Source organism: Elephantulus edwardii, unplaced genomic scaffold (assembly GCF_000299155.1).
Source record: "Elephantulus edwardii isolate Elephantulus edwardi_28Jun2011 unplaced genomic scaffold, EleEdw1.0 scaffold00033, whole genome shotgun sequence".
Classification (NCBI taxonomy): domain Eukaryota; kingdom Metazoa; phylum Chordata; class Mammalia; order Macroscelidea; family Macroscelididae; genus Elephantulus; species Elephantulus edwardii.
In genome coordinates, this window is record NW_006399783.1 from 10,244,321 (window position 1) to 10,264,039 (window position 19,719).

A 19,719-nucleotide genomic window follows, 5' to 3' on the forward strand; every position below is an offset into this window, starting at 1 on the left:
GATTGACACAAATTCAGAGACCGTAATTTAAAAGTCAAAAATCTAAAAATATAAGCACATAAAATTCCAAACATTATGCATTATGAAAATTAAAGTCAAATGACAAATAACAAACTGGAGAGAATATTTACAGTTCATATCCCAATTAAGGTGCTAATTTCCTTGTTACATAAAGAATTCCTAGAAATCAATAAAGGAATGAACAATAAAAAGAATAAATATGTCACAGAAACATAAAGACAATTATCTTTAATGTGAAAAGACATGCAGACATATCTGAAAAAAGCAAATTCAAACTAGGAGACATTTTTCATCTCTTAGATTGACAGAGATGAAAGTGTTAAGATATATAATGCACTCTGTTTGATGAACAAGTCAGCTATATCCATCAAAATTACAAATGCATATATTGACCTACCAATTCCACTTCTAAATATTTATCCTACAGATATGCTCACATGTGTATACAATTAACTATGATAATTATATTCCCAGAAGCATTGCTTGTAATACCTACTCAAGATTGTATTATTAAAAATCAGGAAGAGAGAAATATATAAATTGTCTCAGGCAAAACTGAAAAGAATATATCCTATCTCTGCCTCTGCTCCTCTGCTGCAACTTTTCAGTACTATCCTCTTCGCCTCAGGCCTCCCTGACCATGCTCTTTGCTTATACTTTTCCTTTAACAAGTAGATATATATCTTGTGGTCCTTTCTCTCAGAGATTTGTTAGGTGAATTAAGATAATCTTTTTCTCCCTTATTCTCATTGTTGTTGTGTGTACAATAGAGTCAGAACTAACTGATAGCTGACCCTGTGGCAGCTTTACTGAGGCAGTTAATCGCAAGGGAGGCGAATGGTCATCCTTCTCCCATGGAGCACGTGGTGGCCTCGAACCATGAGTCTTTGGAATTACAGCACAGCTTCTTGTCACTAGAGCTCATGTTGTTGTTATTGTTGTTGTTGTTATGTGCCGTCAAGTGGCTTGTGACTCATAATGACTTTATGTACCTTATGCTCTGAACCCAGCTCTATCCTGAGCCAATCTCATCGTCTCTGACACACCTACCATGTTACCCCAGTCACTGAGTCAATTCATCTCCTCCAGGGTCTTCCTCTCCTGTAGTGTCCCTCCACCCTCCCAAGCATGATGTCCATCTACAAGGACTGGTACCACCTGGCAACATGCCCAAAATATGTCAGAGGAAGCTTCAGAATCCTTGCCTCCAAGGAGCAGCCTGGTTTCACCCTCTCCAGGACAAACCTGTTTGTTCTCCTAGCAGTCCATGGTATATTCAATACTCTTCTCCAGCACTACAGATCAAAGGCATCAATTCTCCTTTTATCATCCCTAGTCTATGTCCAACTCTGTGATGCATAGCAAGTAATTGTGACAATTATGGCCTGATTCAGGCACACCTTAGTCTCCAGACTGACATCGTTGCTCTTCAATACTCTGGAGAGGTCCAGAAAGCAATATGGCATAATTGCTTTCTGTACCTCATAACATAAAACAGATATTTACAAAATATTTTTTTAATTATTTCATTACTTTGTGTGTGTGTGTACCATCAAATCAGATCTGACTGGTACAGGAGGAGATTGTCCCTCCTTCCCCAGCAGAGCATCTGGTGGACTCTAACTGCACACCTCTGGGACTGCAGTGCAGCTTCTTGCCACTAGGCCACCAGAGCTCCAAAATATTTTCTTTTTAAAAAAATAAGTAATTACAGTTCTTCCCCATTCTGAAAATAGAAACTGGAAACTTATCCCAAAAATCAGACTGGAAAATGCTTGGAAAGCATATTTTCTAAGTAGCGGGAAGAAAGTGAACTGAATGGCCAGAAGGAGAAAAACTAGGGAATAGAATGGTTATATTTCTTGAAGGGTAAAAATTGGTAAACCAAGTGAAGGTACAGAGAGAAGCATGATTGTCACATGGTTTCTCACAGTATGGGAGATGAGTTGATGAAAGTCACAGAATGGTGTTCAATATTCTACTTACTTAAGAAAACAACTTACAGATGAGGTAGAAGAACTGAAGGTAATTTGCTAAGGGGGCCAACTGTCATTCTGGGCAAATCTTGACAGGCAAGGCACTTACCTACCTAGTCTTCAAAAATTTGGTAAGGCATTTGTCATCTGAGGGTAGTATTAGATTTCATGCCAAATAAGACTATGCATTTGATGCTATAGAATACCATTTTGGCAGTGGAAATTATTATTTAGAATAAACCATTGTTTTTGTATTGCCATAAAACACACCTCAAAATATAACTTTATTCACCAGTGCCTGCTGTAATATGTGCCCTCTATCTACCTGAGAGTGGGAAGGAAGACTCACTCCCTTCCCTTGAATTTTCTGAGTTCTCCTCTCACTGATTTCTCCCCCATGGCTCCTCCCTCAGGACTACACAGCCACCATATACCTCCGACAGCGCTGGACAGACCCGCGGCTGCTCTTTGAAGGCAACAAGAGCTTCACCCTGGATGCACGTCTTGTAGAGTTTCTCTGGGTCCCTGACACTTACATCGTAGAATCCAAAACATCCTTCCTCCATGAAGTCACCGTGGGAAACAGGCTCATTCGCCTCTTCTCCAATGGCACAGTCCTGTATGCTCTCAGGTAACCGGGCATCAGAGACCTTTGGACTGGACGGAGGGCCGTCGTGGGTTGGTTCTGACCAGCACTCTGATAACCATTCGGAGGTCTGATACTACTCATGCCTTTCCTTGCCTCCTTAATTCCATAGCCCCCATAACAGAAGGGCCCTCTCAGCTCAGTTTAGTTCAACAAGCATCTCTCAACACCTCTGCATCCATCCTTGAACTGATCCCTGAGGATTACAGAGCCCAATAGGATGTTGTCCTGCCTACAGTAATGTGGATATAGAGACAAAGGAACTCCAGGCTGTTGCTGGACTAAGCTGGGAACAGGTTCATTGTTTGAGAGAATGTTAGAAGATGCTTTCAAAGGGCTTTCAACTAAGTCTTCATAGATAAAAAGTTTGCACAGAAAGAAGTAAGAAAAGAACAAGAGCAAATGCAGAGTGACGTGCAAAGACCCTTCCGTTCTGGGACTCAGTGGCCCTGGAGGTGCTCCACACTCTACTATGTACTAAGTATCTGTGTCACTTTGTCTCCTACAGCCTTAAATTGCCTTTGTCCTGTCCCAACTTCCTAAAGCCAAAATGTCCTTGCATTCATTTGATTGGCAAGCATAGTGTAAGCGAAAATGGGAACAAAGTTCTAGGTGCCACATGGGGCAACCTATAGGCAAAGAATCATCCCTGCTGCTAAGGATGGTGCAAATTCAGTGCTCCCAAAGACCTGAAAAACACCAGGAACCGGAGATCACAGGGCTTATCTTTAAAATAAGGATGGTATAACATATTGGCTGATAACCAAAAATTCAGTAGTATGAACCTCTTTCTCAGGAGAAAATGGGAAGTCCCTTCCTATAAAGATTCACAGCCTTGGAAACCAGATAGAAGGTTGTCATAGATCAGAAACAACTTGGCAGCGCTGAGTTTAAGCTAAAGAATAAACTGGATTTCTGCATTGGTTGTTGAACACTTCTCAGCTGTATTGATTCATGCCAAGACCCACTAAAATCCCAACTTCTCTTTCAAGAGACCTAACTAGTCCTCCCCCTTCGTTCTCCAGTCAGCACCAGCGTCCCTCTTTCCCATGTGACCACAGCACTTACACGTGTGTAGATGTGTTGGTATCGCTTACACAACACATCATGTCTCCTGTAAGGTTAAAGACGAGGTGATGGCTAATAACCTGGCAAGTTCTTGTTCTGTCCCTTAGCAGTTCTGTGGACCGTGGCAAGTTACTTGATTCTCTGAGCCTCCGATTCCTCAGCAGTGAAATGAGAGTGAAAGTATTTTCTACCAGATAAAACTGTTGAAAAAATTGGCAGGGAAGATGGGCAGGGGCTTGGTAAGCAATCAACAAACAGCAGTGGCTGCTAGCCTATCTCCTTTAAAGGAGAATTAGCTTTATCAAGGCAGGCCCCATGCGGTAATCACCTCCCCAAGACCACCCCCAGCACCCACCATCAAAATAAAAAAAAATAATGTGTTGGTTCTGCTTCATAGATACCCATGTGGCAGAGGAGAGCTATACCATCGTTCTTCCAAGACCATAAATCTCTATAGGAGCAGAAAGCCTATAGAGATCACTGGCTTTTGGTTGGCCACTTAGCCTACAGTGCCACTAGGGCGCCAGTAGATGGCGGCAACTCAACTCAGCTCATTGGCTTTTGGGTTGCAACCAACCCATAGCTGAGACCTTTAGGTTTTCAGAGGCTGTATATCACAGGAGAGCCCATCGTTCTCCGATGAGGCAGCTGGTGGTTTCAGACCATGCACCTTTGGTTTGGCAGCGTGCCTTCTTACCCATGAGGCAACCAGAGCTCTCTTGAATCTAGCATGTTGTTGTTGTTGTGTGCTGTCAAGTCGCAACTGACTCATAGTTGAAATCTCATAGGAGGAGATCACTAATTGGTAGATTCGAGCTGCACGCCTTTGGGATTGCAGAGCAACTTCTTACCACTAGGCCACCAGAGCTAGTAGTTAATAAGGGTCAGTTGCCATGGCATCATGGCGATCCCACATGCTTCAAAGCAGAGCTGTGCTCCACAGGATTTTCAGTGGTTGCTTTTTTCAAAAGTAAGACATCAAAGTACCCCTACGTGGACTGGAGGCTCCAACCTTTCAGCAGCTAAGCATGCTAACTATTTGTATCATCCAGTACTGTACTGAATAAATGGAAAGTGTTAGATAAAATGTAGGAAACCTTAGAAAATGAGAAAGTTCTGTTAATTGATATATCTGCTATGAGGCATAACTGATGTGTAAGTAATTGAATGTCTTTGGGCTTGCTTCCCAAAACCACAGTACCCTGTGCCACCAGGCCCCTTCTCAAGGAGGCAGAAATTTGTGGGAACAGCAAAGCCCAAGATTTTTACTCTAATCCAATTCTGCCACCGAAAGTTGAGTGCACCTATCAGGTCCCTAAATGTGGTGTCAAGTGGTGACAATAGTGACAAGGACAGCTCTTCTAGATCCTTGTGGGTTCATTATGAAGGTTATTTAAAAAACAAGCCACAATGTAAATAAATAAAACACAATGTAAAACAAATTATTGTATGCAAACCAATTACACATTAAAGAGTAGATGTAGAAGCCTCTCTTCTCATGATGATATCAGAAGTTTGACTTCTGAGAGTAAACATTCTAGTTTCCCCCACCCTGACCCCAGTTTGAGTTTCTGAGAAGTTGTTTATCACAGAACAGGAATAGTTTGAATGCCTACTCCAAGCCACATGTGTACAGTAAGAGTCAAAATCAAAGTCTTCACAGAGTGACTGGTGAAAGAGAACATATCCTTTCGTTATTGTTGTTGTATACCATTGAGTCAGAACCAACACATAGCTGACCCTCCAGCAGGTTTTCAGAGACAGTAAATCACATGTGAAGAGATGTCCATCTTTATCCCACAGAGCAGCTGGTGGATTTGAACCGCAGACCTTTGTGTTGGCAGCACAGTTTCTCACCACCAAGCAAGCTCTGACTAAGGGAGTGGTTGCATATACAGAATGAACTTTTACCCATTCTTTTACTATCACCATGATCCTTGATATGTTTCAGCTCACTTTTGAGACTGTGGATAAAGTCATTCATTCTCATGTTTTTTACTTACTAAGCAAGAGGTCCTTCTCTAGCAATGGATCTTTTCTGGTAATGTGTAAATGCTAAGCAAGCTGGTCTCTTAACTGTTGTTTCCATGGAACATTCTGGTTGTATTTCTTCTGAGACTGACTTGTTCTTCCTGTCGTTCAGGATATACTCAATATTCTTTAAAGCACTGCAGCTTGCATATACTATTCCTTCTGACTTCCTTTTCCGTTGTCCAGTTTTCACATGCATACGAGGTACTTGAAAAGACCATGGCTGGATGATGTGCTTCTTAGTCACCAAAGTGGTATCTTTGCTTTTTAACACCTTACAAAGGTCTTTGCAGAAGATTTGCCTAGTAAAATATGTTATTTCATTTCTTTACTGCTTCTGTGAAATTTTTCAGTTTCAATTGTTTCTCCATTTACCATTAAGTTATTTATCAGTCCAGTACTTTCCATAGCATCCTCCTCATGATGCATTTTTTAATAGGTGGGGTTTTTTTCTCTCTCTCTCCTTAGAATCACAACAACTGTTGGATGTAACATGGATCTGTCTAAATACCCCATGGACACACAGACATGCAAGCTGCAGCTGGAAAGTTGTGAGTATATGCCTTAGAGGCCCCTGGAATGATTTTATCGCTTAGATCTGTCTATATGCTGATGAAGAATATCCTGTGTATAGTATCCTTTCTTTTCTCAAAGTTTATTCATGTTGCATTCAGCTTTACTATCTGTACTTGCAGGGAGATGTAGAGATTGTACCAAAAAAACCTAACACTATCTTTGAGGAAGGCCATTGTCAACTGTTACCAAATATTTCCACCTAAGAGTGTTATCCCTAACAGCCAAAGGAAATGCTAATGCAATCTAGGCCAGCAGTTGGCAGACTCCAACTCCAGTGGCTTGAGCCAACTCCAGCACGCCACCTGTTTATATAAGTGAAGTTAGACTGAAACACACCCACATCCATGCAGTTACCCAACTTCTATGACTGCTTTCATGTTCCATCACAGAGCTGAGTTAGTTGCCACACACTACATGACCCACAAGTGAAAGGACTTGCCTTGAAGAAATTATTGCCTTTAGTTGAATTTCTGGAAGTAGATTGCCAGACCTTTTGTCCAAGGTGCCTTTGAGGGAGCTCATATGTCTAACCTCTAGCTAACAGTCAAGCATGTCAGCTGTTTACACCCATGATTGCCTCCAGCTAGTCTGCATGACTGGATCAATTTTCCCTGGCTGCCCTCATCTGAATGCCTCCATTTATCCATGCACTACATAAGTGACTATTTTGTGTCAGACACAGTAGTAGATGTTTGAAATACAAAGACAGAAAACAGTGTTCCAGTCCTCAGCCTACCAAACCAGAGGACACTAAACTTTCAATAACTCTAAAATAAAGTATAACAATAAAAGGTAGTGTGCAGTCGAGTTGGAATCAACCCATAGCTGACCCTGCAGTGAGTTTTCAGAGGTAGCTGATTGCGTAAGAGCAGATTGTTCATCCTCTTCCCATGGAGAAGCTGGTGGATACAATTCTGTTTTTAAGTACAAAATGTATATCACTCAAAAAAAAAATTTTAAATCCTTTTCAACTTTCCCTACAATGTAGGCATCATTTAAGTCTTTAAGTTTTATCCAGAACTTTAAAAAATGTATTAAGATGCATTTCAAACAGATAGCAATCCTATTGTCAAAGTTAATTGAATTTCTCTCATTTTGTAAATGAAGAACTAAATTGTGAAATGTCAAAATGGCTTAACACTTGGCCAGAAAAGAAAGAAGAAAGAAAAAAAAAGTAAAAATCGGATATGATGATTGTTAGATTTTAACACTGTTCTTTAAAAAGTAGAAATTAAAAGTTCTACCACCAAAAAAAGGGTAATGCTGCACAGGGGAGGAAGTCTCCAGATGAGATGAATTGACATCATAACTGGGGTAATGGGGTAGGTGTGTCAGAGACAGTGAGACTGGCTTAGGATAGGGCAAGGCTCAGAGCTATTATACATAGGGTTGCCATGAGTCGCAAGCAATTCAATGGCATATAACAACAAAAACAATGCTTTGTGAATTCCATGGTCTAATTATTTAAAGGATGTTTGCCATGGAAAGAAAAAAAAAGATAATGCTTCTGCAGGAGCTGGGGGAACCAGAGGCTGTCTTAGGGAGTTTTCTCTTGAAATGAGGCATAGGGGAGTTTTCTCTTGAATTGGCCAAGAGGAGCAAAGGCGGGACTCAGAATCTGCTATGGCATAGAAGCAAGCCAGAAGACAGCAGAATTGAGAAATTGCAGATACTCAAAGCAATCATTGACATTTATCACCCAGCTGCTTCCAACTTTTAAAAGATACTATCTAATAAATATGAAGCTTAATACAGTAAGGCCAGCAAATGGGCATCTGTCCTGTTACCGGGGGATTTGCTCATGATGAGGAATGAGGAGTTCCTCTCCCCTCATGTGTGTCAGATGAATTTCCTGGCATTGTTGAGTAACCTTCATTGTTCCTAAGTAAGTCATTCTGTAGTTGGGGAGGCAGCACCTGTGGCAGGTATCATGGGGAAACAGTGCTACCGACAAGATTTATTAAGGTATTAGGGAAGGCTTGTGTAAGGAGACAAAGCTGGTCAAGGGCTGCAGGCCAGTGGAGTCGCCCTTACATAATAAAGATGCAAGCACGCCAACCTCTGAGAAGCACAACCATTATGAAGCAGCAGTCATTTTTCAGAGGTAGATGTTTAATTAAAGACTCAGACAGACAGATTAATTACCTTATTGATTAAATGCATGTGAAACCTTCTTGCAGCAATACAGCTGTTTGGCGGCAGAATAAAACTTGAGGTTATCAAAAAGAGAACTCATATTCAGTACCACAAGGAAAAAGTAATTGCCCTGCATGTGTCATGGCTGTGCTCATTTCAAATCCCAGGAGAGAGATTCTCCTGGAAACCTCGGCACACTGCTTACACTAATCTTGTCCCCAGTGAGCACAAGAGGCTTTTGCTGAATGTTTACTAGCAGTTATTTGGATACAGAAACTTCACTGAGGGTTTTGGTGTTATCTCTTTTAAGCTTATCGCTGTAATAGATTTGATACTATCCCACACTTGCTCTCATCAACCCAGGGAAGGAACAGTGATAATATGGTGTTTGTGAGCATTTACTCATTGCAAAAGCCCAGTGCCAACGTAGGGTCTTTATGGCTCATTTTTATGAAAGCAGTTGCTGTGGACGCTAACTTGGGGTCACCACACATAAATTCGTGACTCAAGACAGGACTGCCTGAGGACCAGATTCCATGTGTTCCAGGGGCTTATGTGGACCACCACAGTGTTTCTTCCAAGACACCTCCGAGTGCACTCAAGCCTGTAACCTGTCAGTGCACAGTCGAGCACGTTAAATATTTGCAACACTCAAGGATTCGACTCATTTTTATAATGTTCATTCTTTGGAATGCTAGACCTACTTGCACAGCCATGTTGAGAATGTACTTGGCATTTCCAAGGGAAGCCCCTGTACATTTTACCCAAGGACTCATTAAATTTCCTTTTCTTCTCAGTGGAAGGAGAGTACCTTCTTAGAGTACCCCTGCTAGATAGTGGTTTGCGTAAGCCAAGACTCAACAGAAGGTTTGTGTTAACAGTGGCACTACATTTCCCATTGCCTTTGGAAATGAAGCAGTGTATAGTTCTATGTTTAAGATCCTAGATACTAGAAACCTTGGGTTTTCTCATAATTAACTGTGTGACTTTAGAAGAATAGTCTCCCTAGACCTCAATTTCCTCATGGGTAAAGTAGAAAAAGCGCCTGACTGAAAGAGTGACTTTAAAAAACAACAACAACCTTATACTAAGGTTTCATTTTCAGACCATAAATTCACCTGTTTTGAGTGTGTGATTTCAGTGAATTTGCTGAGCTATGCCACCATAATAACAAGCCAGTTAATAGAACATTTCCATCACCCCCTCCAAAACTGTACATAATAAAATGTAAAACGTGCCCACGGCAATCACTCTCCGTTGACAACCCCAGTCTTAGGTAACCATTAATCTATTTTGGTCTCAGTAAATTTGCCTATTAGGACATTTCATAACATAGACGCATAGGTTTCATTTCTTTCATAGCATGCTTCTGAGGACTATCTATTCTATAGCATATGTCATTATCTCATCCTTTTAATACTGTAGAGTATCCTTTCAGGGAGCTCTGGTGTCCTAGTGGAAAGGGCTGCCAAGTCAAAAGTACACAGTTCAAATTCAACAACCACTCCAGGGGAGAAAGTTGGGAATCTCCCATACAATTTACTGCCTCTGAAAATCTACTGGAGGGTCAGCTATGAGTCAGTTCCTACTTGATGGCACATAATGACATCACTGCTACTCCTTTTTATAGGTATTTGTCTATATGCCACATTTTACTTATTCATTCATTAACGCATTTGGATTATTTCTTGACTATTATGTATAATAGCCAAATATTGCAATGAACATTTGTGTGCTAATCCTTGTGTAGAATACAAACTTCTTTTCCCTGGGCAGGTATCTGAGAATGGAAAGCTGGATCACATGGTAAATTTATGTTTAAGTTTGTAAGAAACTATAAACTGTTTTCCACGGTGGTAGTACCATTTTATATTCCTACAAGCCAGCTCTGGTTTCTCCATATGTTCACCATTTGGCAAAGCCTGTCTTTTTAGGACAGTTGCTTTAACTGTGAGTGTGATGTGAATTTGCTAATAATTAATGATATTGAGTATGCATTCATGTACTTATTAACCATTTGTCCGTTTCCCCCTTGAGATATTAGGAGGGTTAAAGGAGATAATATACTATTAGAAAGCACGTAGAACTGTAATTGTTCACTAATGATAGCTATTGTCATCAACAGCTCCATTATCTTGGGCCATTGAAACTGAGGTACCACCCTCAATTACATTTGTTTCTTTGCTATCTTGAGCAAGCTCCTTAACCTTTCTGAATCTAAATGTTTTATGTGTTAAATGATCACATATTTACTCAATTCTGGATTTGATTTAATAACTTCTTAAAGGGGAATATAAGCTTTACTTTAAACATGTAAATCAATTGTAAGTTCTATCTCCATTTCATAAGATGTGAAAACAAATTTTATTTCAAAAGTGAATTTTTCTGCAATCACCTAGTCCCATGTTAATAAGTAGAAAGTGGGTATAATCCTAGCAGTTCGATTCATTCTAAATAAATTCATTGATGTGGGATTGGCTCAGATGCATGCCCTCCCAATATATGTCAGAGTAGAACTGTGCTTCATTGAGTTTTCAATGGCTAACCTTTTTCAGAAGTAGCTCAGCATGTCTTTCTCCCAAAGTATATTTGAGGGGATTTAAACAACAAATCTTTCAGCAGCCAACGACTTAACCATTCACACTAGCCAGGGACCCTGCATTCTAAATAGATACTGCTGTTATACTTGAGAAGCATGCCAGGTTTGCACATACCCCCATTAAGGTACAGCTCATGCTGTCCCCAGCTGTAGCCTTTCCTGGGCTAGTTCAATCTGTGATGATTTATCGCTGTGATACTCTTTTCTTTGCAGGGGGCTACGATGGGAATGATGTGGAGTTTGTGTGGCTGAGAGGGAATGACTCTGTGCGTGGGCTGGAAAACCTACGGCTGGCTCAGTACACCATTCAGCGTTATTTCACCTTAGTCACCCAGTCACAGCAGGAGACAGGTGAGGAACTGCGCAACATGAAAATAACAAAACTGAGGTGCCGAGTTGCTCTCTGAGTCATAAATGCCAGCCCTTCTCCACTTCACCCCTTGTCAGTTCAGGGAATAGGGTTTGGATTCTGCACCCAAGGTTGAAATGGTTCACTGAGCAGATGTGAGCAAACTCTGCAGCCTCATACCATTTACCAAATATGTTGTAATGATTACTCAAATTCCGCAAATCCCTCATGCAAAAAATCTATCAGTGTTTATAACGAAAGAACTCATTCTCTGTTGCTGAAGAAAGAAAAAGAAAGTAGAATTCACAGATAAAGATATAAGTTATATTCAAGAGTTAAAAACAACATATTTATTCTAAGTCGTGAGAAGACTTACTTGTATTTTATTGAAAGAGTAGGATGTCACGAAATAGGAATTTTTCTTTTATGATGCTCTTTTTTAAAAAAATGTTTTAAAATTTTATATTGGTTTGCATACAAAATTCGTATGCATTCTATCACTCATGTACATTTTTTCACACATTCCTTCGTTCACATTGTGCTTCATACGATCGTTTTCATACCTTGTGTTTTATAAAATTAATCATTGTTGATCTATGCCCACCGTTACCCCATATTTTCAGGTTTCCACTGGATCTGCCTTAATTCCTTCATCTCCTCCCTCCACCCACCAAACTCTGTGTCCCCATGATTTCCTTCCTCCTCACCCTCAGCTCGCATCTGCTTCCCTCTTTGGACTTTTATACATATCTTACTATTTATGTTTCTATTTTTACAATAATGGTCTTGTGCAATATTTGCCCCTATGAGACTGAATTAGACTGAGCTCAGTATAATGCTCTCCAGTTTCATCCAAGTTATGTAGTATCTTTCTAAATTGCTGTTCCTGAATGCTGCATAATATTCCATTGTGTGGATGTACCACAATTTCTCAATCCATTCATTTAATAGTTATTTGAGCTGTTTCTATATCCTTGTTATTGTGAATAATGCTGCTATGACAATTGGTGTACAAATCTCCATTTGTGTTTCAGTTCTAATTTTTTCAGGGTATATCCCAAGCAGTAAAAGCTGGGTCATATGGGTTTTCTAAGTTCAGCCTTTTTTTTCTCTGTTCAGGTTTTTGAGGAAACATCAAACTGCCTTCCAAAGTGGTTGTATCATTTTACAAACCCACCAGCAATGTATAAGAGCTCCAATCTCTCCACATTTTCTCTATTTATTGTTTGCTTTCCTGTTAAATATTGCCTCTGCTATTGGAGTGAGATGGTATCTCATTGTTGATTTGATTTTCAGCTCCCTTACTGCCAGTGATTTTGAGCATTTCTTCAAGTATTTGTTAGTCATCCAAATTTCTTCTTTGTGAAAAATCTTTCTGTTTCTTTTACCCATTTTGTGATTGTCATCAGTCTTTTCCTTGTTGAGGTCCTGCAGTATTCTGTAAACTTTTGTTATAAGACCCTTGTCTGAGGTGTCATTGCCAACTGTTTTTTTCTAGTCAACAGGTTTTCTCTTTAATAGCTTTTCTCCAAAAAATAAGACATGCTATCCAAAACGGATACCCATGGTAGACAGTGTTTGCTGGAGCTCCCAGCTTAAGGTAGGAGTGGCATCCACTTGCTAATCCACATGCCTCTGGAAACTCTACGAACCTGGAGTAACGATGATAGTTATAGAAAGGCATCAGGCCTTTTGCTCAAAGGTCACTATGAGTCGTCCTCAACTCGATGGCAATGAACAACGACAACATACAAAAGCAGTGGCATTTTCATCTCAATTCTTCACAATGATATTAAGAATGCTTGTTGTCATAACTATTTGCACCCTGAAAAAAAATTACTGTGTTTCTATGGAACCTCTTTCCATGTATAATGATAATTTCCTAAAAATGTTCCTCAAATGTTCCTGAACTCTGTTGGGGCTTGTTCCCCAGAGGTGAAGTTCCTCAAGTTTAGTTTTCACAGACAGGTGGAAACATTGACCAGGAGACAAACTAAAAGGCATCACTTTATTGAGACAGTAAGCTTATTGACTAGCTGAAGATGGGGAAAGCAACTAATTACTTAATACTCTTACACAAACAACCCTCAATACATAACAAAGTTAATAATTACTGGGGCTAATGGGAAATGCTCAGCTTAGTTTAAGGGGAAAATCATCACCTGCTTGAGGTATATCCAGTTCTGCAAGCCTAACTAAGAACAATAGGGGAAACAGCCAGTTTGCCCTCATTCTGGGAAGAGACTAGAAAAACAAGTCTACTGGGGAAAACAGGTCTTCAAGGAGACAGAGCCCTAATAAAACTCAGCTGGGCTTGTATAAGTGTAGTCATTTGGAGGTGTTTATAGGCTATACCATATAAACTCCGAGGTGTACTTTGAAATAACAAAAAAATTCAATTATATGCACTGGTATTTTGACGTCAGGTCAATTTTGTTGTGGTCTTGTAAAACTGATAGCTAAACTTAGTGTCCATTCATCTGGCATTTATTGGACAACTGCTGTATGCCTATAGAAACAAAGGATTTGGGCCTTGCCACTAAGGGACTTGCCCTCTAGAAAGGTAGACCTCTGGGGAAGCAGCAGTTAAAATGCCATAGGCATTTTATGATAAATAAAGAGAGAAAAGGATCTGGAGCAAGTGAGCATCAAAACTCTTAAGAATCCATTCCAGACAATAGTAGTTCCTTTTCTTAAAACCGTAATAACAGTTCTAATTTAACTGGAATATCTCATTAACTAGGTTTTGCAGCAAGTGTAAAGTGGATTAAGCTGAGTTAAACAGCACATAGGTAACTACATTGCCATGTGAACAGACATGAGTTCCCATATCTTGTTTATTTTCTCAGGAAATTACACAAGATTGGTCTTGCAATTTGAACTTCGGAGGAATGTCCTATATTTCATTTTGGAAACCTATGTTCCTTCTACTTTCCTGGTTGTATTATCCTGGGTCTCGTTTTGGATTTCCCTCGATTCAGTCCCTGCAAGAACCTGCATTGGTAAGCCATTCCAATAGGAAGTGGTTAGGAACAGGGTTATTAAGTCTTCCACCCACCCACCTCTGCCCTTTCTAGGTCTGTTCATTGTTCTTATTGGTATTCACAGAATATTTCCTTAAGACAGTTTCTTAAGAGAGATTGGGGAAAGAGCAAGGAAGAGAGATAAAGAAATAAAATCAAAGAGACAGAGACAAGAGATTGTGACGGCAAGAAAATGAGAGACTATATTAGGGGTAGTACATTGTTAAGTGTATATTTTATATCAACACAGACAGGAGAAATTTTATTAGATGGTCTGTTTGCAGTTATTTATATACTGAATACACTTCTTTTCAAAAAGACAGGAGACAAAAATCTAGAAAATTGTATCATCCATATTTGTTCCAGAAGGTCACAAATATTTCAATATTTCTGAGTCCTGTCCTCCTAACCCTGGAGTGGAGGCTTAACTGATCCCTAATACGCAAACATCTGCTTGTTTTCCCAGGGGTGACCACTGTGTTGTCTATGACCACACTGATGATTGGATCTCGAACTTCTCTTCCCAACACCAACTGCTTCATCAAGGCCATCGACGTGTACCTGGGCATCTGCTTCAGCTTTGTGTTTGGGGCCCTTCTGGAATATGCAGTTGCCCACTACAGCTCTTTGCAGAAGATGGCAGCCAAAGACAAGGTAAGAATTTTGAGGGCCTTGGACAGAATTTGTCACTTGTGCCATGCACTGGTCTACAGAGAAGAACTGGGCCTGGGCCTTCCCTTCAGTGATGTACTTTGCTAGGGTGATTCTCTACATTGTCTGTGTTGGAGGGGACATTTGGAAATCATGATGTCCCTTGAAAGAGCCCTCTCTTTTCATCAAAAACCATGAGGTGGTGATATATTTAATTTTCAAGCAGAGGCTTCTTTTGTAATCTGTAAACGCAATCAAATCACAAACATAAAAACTAGCACACAAGAAAAGCTTAATAGCAAAGCAAACATGATCAGCTGTTTCAAGTTTCCAATTAGTATTTACTATTTAATCCTTTGATCATATTCTTATATTTTTTTAATTTTACAGGTAATGGTTTACTGAAAAAAGTGTGAAAAAATAGATTGTGACAAATTACTTGATTAGTGTATTCTTCTGCTAATTGAAGACTATTGTTATTTAACAGGAGAACAATCCAGCAATCAGAATAATCATAGTGGTCATTATTTCTTGAGCTCTTGCTTATAGTGTCCTTCAAAACACCACAACTAGCCCTTTACAACTATCATATCATTTCAAATTGTTGTAAAAGCCCAGTAAAACTATTTTCATTTTCTAGTTTTAGAATCTGAAGAGTAAGTATAAGTGACTTGCCACAGAGATAGAACTAAGATTTGAACGTAAGTTTGGTTGATTCCAAAGCCTGTTATTCCACTCGCAGTAGGCAATAAGTAATCGGCCAGGCTCTTCAGTGTTACTCTCTACAGGATTGTAGATCCCTAGGACTCTTTGAAAACCCAGTTTGAGAGACATTAGCTCACTAAAACATATGCCAACAAGCCAAGAAAATGGTAGAGATCTAAGGCAGAAGAATTACCCACCACTAGCAAAGTTCTAGCACTCTGGAGAGTCTGGAAGTGAGGAAATCAGGACTCAGTGTATTCCAAAGACCCAGTGGACTTTTTCTGCACTTGATTATTGTGAACAACTTTTGACACAGTCCAGTCAAACATAAATGACTGTCTCATACAAGCCAAAGAAGAATATGGATTACATTTCTCTTACTTCTTATGGGCTTCCTTGGGGCTCGGTGTGGGAGAGGAATGATTAATTGTGCATTTATTTATACAATTCATTTGCTAGATTGGCCAAAAGAGAATTGGAGAATTACTAAGATCTTCCCCTCAAGAAACATAGAGTTATGTATGTGAGATAATAGCTGCATTATGGAACAATTACTATATCCTAAACATCTTATTAATATCTCCTTTCATCCATTGACAACTCTATCAGATAGGTAACCTTATGATCCCACTTACACTGTTGAGGAATCTGCCACTCAGAAATGGAGAGAACTCATTCGAGACCCCACACGTAGTCAGCAGCCCAGGCAAGGACAAAGCCCAAGCACTGTCTGACTTCAGTATGTTGTTGTTGTTGTTGTTGTTGTTGTTGTTAAGTGCCATCAAGTCATAGACAACTCATAGTGACCCTATGAATGAAAGACCTAAACACTTGTATAACTTTCATCATTTTTCCACATTTATAGAGTTTCCAAAGGCAAGCTATTTTGAAAGTGGATGCCACTCCTACTTCCAAGCTTTTATAATCGTGAACTCCACCAAACATTGTCCATCATGAGTAAACATTATCGCATTTGACGCATCAGTGTCACAGTATTTAGCATCACAGTAACTATGAGTTACCTTTTACAGTAAATGGACAATGCTATACCAGTGCTATACCACTTAGAAGAATGTTTGACAAAAAAAACCAATTAAAACCAGGCCTGAGGGACGCAAATTAAAATCACTCACCTTTGGCTTGATAGCATCACTTTCTGTCCACTAAGCCAAAAGAGCTCTCTCTACGATGTTGTTATTGTTGTTAAGTGCTGTAGCGTCATAGATGACTCATGATGACCCTATGAATGAAAGACCCGAACACTTGTATAATGTTCATCGTTTCTCCACGTTCTTAGAGTTTCCGGAGGCAAGCTATTTCAGAAGTGGATGCATTCCGCATACTGTGTTGGAGCATCATGTTAGAAGATGACAACTCCTTAAAATTACAGGGAGTATCACTGCTTCCTTTTATGTGGCAGAGATCTAACTCCTAACTTCTGTTATCTCTCATTATCAATTACCTTATCATCCTCCCTGGAACAGAATGGAATTAATCAAACACCTACTAAACACTTTACATAATTTATAACACTTAATCTTCCCATCAGCCTCCTGAAGTTTTTCTTAATATCGTCAGCATCTTCAAAGCAAGTAAATTGACTTTTTTTTTTTTTTTTTTGTAAATTGACTCTTGAAAGAATTAATGTGTCCAAACTCTTACAATAGTGAATGGCAGAATTGGGCAGGATTGGGGTCTAGTTTGGGTAACTTCAAAGTCTCAGCATTTACCTATATTGCAGTATGTATTTTGAATGGTCAATGGTTATTCTTTCAAACTTATATGTTGATGATCTAGCCCATTGCTGTTGAGTTGGAACCAATTTGTAACTGATCCGCCAGTGGATTTTCAGAGGCTGTAAATCACATAGGAGGAGATTTCCCATATTTCTCCCACGGGGCAACTAGTAGATTAGAATTGCCTTTGGTTTGGCAGTGCAACTCCCTAACCATTAGGCTGCTGTGCGCCAGCACCCTAATAACTCATGGTGACCCCAGGCACAGTGGAACAAAACATTGACCATTCTCATGCCTTTCACATTATTTAGAGATAGTTGTGATGCGTGGCTTTGTAATAGCTTGCTTCTGGAAGGAGCCTAGGTATATCAGTGATGAAGTGCTTGACTGCTAACTGGGAAGTCAGCAGATAGAATCTAGCACTGGCTCCAGGGAGAAAGATATGGCAGTCTGCTTCCATAAAGATTTATAGCTTTGGACATTCTCTAGCTAGGGCAGTTCTCCTCTACCCTTAAGGTCACTCTGAGTTGGAATCAACTTGATAGCAATGGCTTTGTTATTGTTGTTTTGAAGTATATCACTATGTTTTTCTCCTTAGTCTGTCTGTAGTAGTGCAGAAGCTCTATGCTGACTTGTTACCTGCTAAAAGCTAGTTATCATGATAGCAACATGCAGGACTCCACTGACAGAAAGGCAATGGCTATATGTTGGATTCATTGACTGGGAATTGGGCCTTGGTCTTCTGCTTGGAAGGCAAGAATTTTAACATTGAATTCCAGAGAATTCCATCCCCTAGAGCTAGAGATCTACAAACATAATAGGTTAAGCCTGACTTAATAGCCAGTTCCCAAGACGCTAAGTGCTACTCTCTACTAAACCTATATAAATAAATATTCAATACTTAGGTCTCTAAACTTTTTATTAACTCATTATCCACTCATTAATTTTACTGAGTCAAGCCTTGAGCATTAATTGTATTGTCTCTAAACTAGGGACCATCTAAGGAAGTAGAAGAAGTCAATATTACAAACATCATCAACAGCTCCATCTCCAGCTTTAAACGGAAGATCAGCTTTGCCAGTATTGAAATTTCCAGTGACAAAGTCGACTACAGTGACCTGACCATGAAAACCAGTGATAAGTTCAAGTTTGTCTTCAGAGATAAAATGGGCAGGATTGTTGATTATTTCACAATCCAAAACCCCAGCAATGTTGACCGATATTCCAAACTACTATTTCCTTTGATTTTTATGCTGGCAAATGTATTTTATTGGGCATACTACATGTATTTTTGAGACTCTAATATTGAGTTTTTGGCATGCCACTGGTCCTCAACAGAATAAGGTAAAGATGTAAATAGTATTCCAATCCAAGTTTGTGCGCTAACACAATGTTAAATTGACTAAAATAACTTGAGTATTATTCTGAACAGAATGGACCCCTAGAAGTCCTAGAATTATGAGTTTTTCATGTAAACACATCACCTATTCCTCTTTTAACTTTATGATGGACATAGATCCCACAGGGCCCAAGATTACAAGCCTACTGGGGGCTGACTACTTGGTTAGTGGCTCTCAAGTCTGCATTTGTTGTTAATTGCTGTGGAGTTGGTTCTGAGAATGAGCCCTTGTGTGTGGAGAGCTGCACTCCAGAGAGTTTTTGAGGCTGTAACCTTTTGGAAACAGATCATTGAACCTTTCTTGCAAGGCATCTCTGGCTGGATTTGCAATGCCAACCTTTTGGGTGGTAATCAAGTGCTCAACCCTTGGTACCACCCTGGCACTCCAGTCTGCATTTGCCTTTTAAAAAAAAAAAATAACAAAGAGACCATCATATGTATTAGGTAATCCTCAATTATCAGGGTTATTCGTTCTGTTCCCCCCCCTTATCTAATAATACATGGTAATTACTAACATTCTGCAAATGCTTGAAAAATGCACTGTTGTCTATTTAAAGGACAATGTATTCTAGTTTTTAGGTTTTTTATTAAAATGAAATGTAAGCTTTTGTCAATCCACTGGAAGTGTCTATACTTACTCAACACCAAGATGAGTTTTTAATATATAATTTAATACTACAGCAGAATTGTCCCCAAATTCCAACAGTTTCCTATTACTAAGAAATCAAAGGTTAGTAAAGAATTTATTGAAGCAGTAATCTTGATTATAAGTCCCTTGCTTCCAAGAGAACATGGATTCTCCA

General features: G+C 39.6%; 1 protein-coding gene across 1 annotated transcript in view; it reads left to right on the top strand.

Annotated features, from left to right (window-relative positions):
- GABRP (gamma-aminobutyric acid (GABA) A receptor, pi) overlaps positions 1-18,847 on the top strand; it is a 28,109-nt gene extending 9,262 nt beyond the window's left edge. Inside the window, exons 4-9 of the mRNA XM_006884339.1 lie at positions 2,411-2,628; positions 6,211-6,293; positions 11,267-11,404; positions 14,252-14,404; positions 14,892-15,079; positions 18,510-18,847. Coding sequence (XP_006884401.1) covers positions 2,411-2,628; positions 6,211-6,293; positions 11,267-11,404; positions 14,252-14,404; positions 14,892-15,079; positions 18,510-18,812 — 1,083 coding nt within the window. The 3' untranslated portion in view covers positions 18,813-18,847. The remainder of the gene's footprint in view (positions 1-2,410; positions 2,629-6,210; positions 6,294-11,266; positions 11,405-14,251; positions 14,405-14,891; positions 15,080-18,509) is intronic.
- The last annotated feature ends 872 nt before the right edge of the window (positions 18,848-19,719 follow it).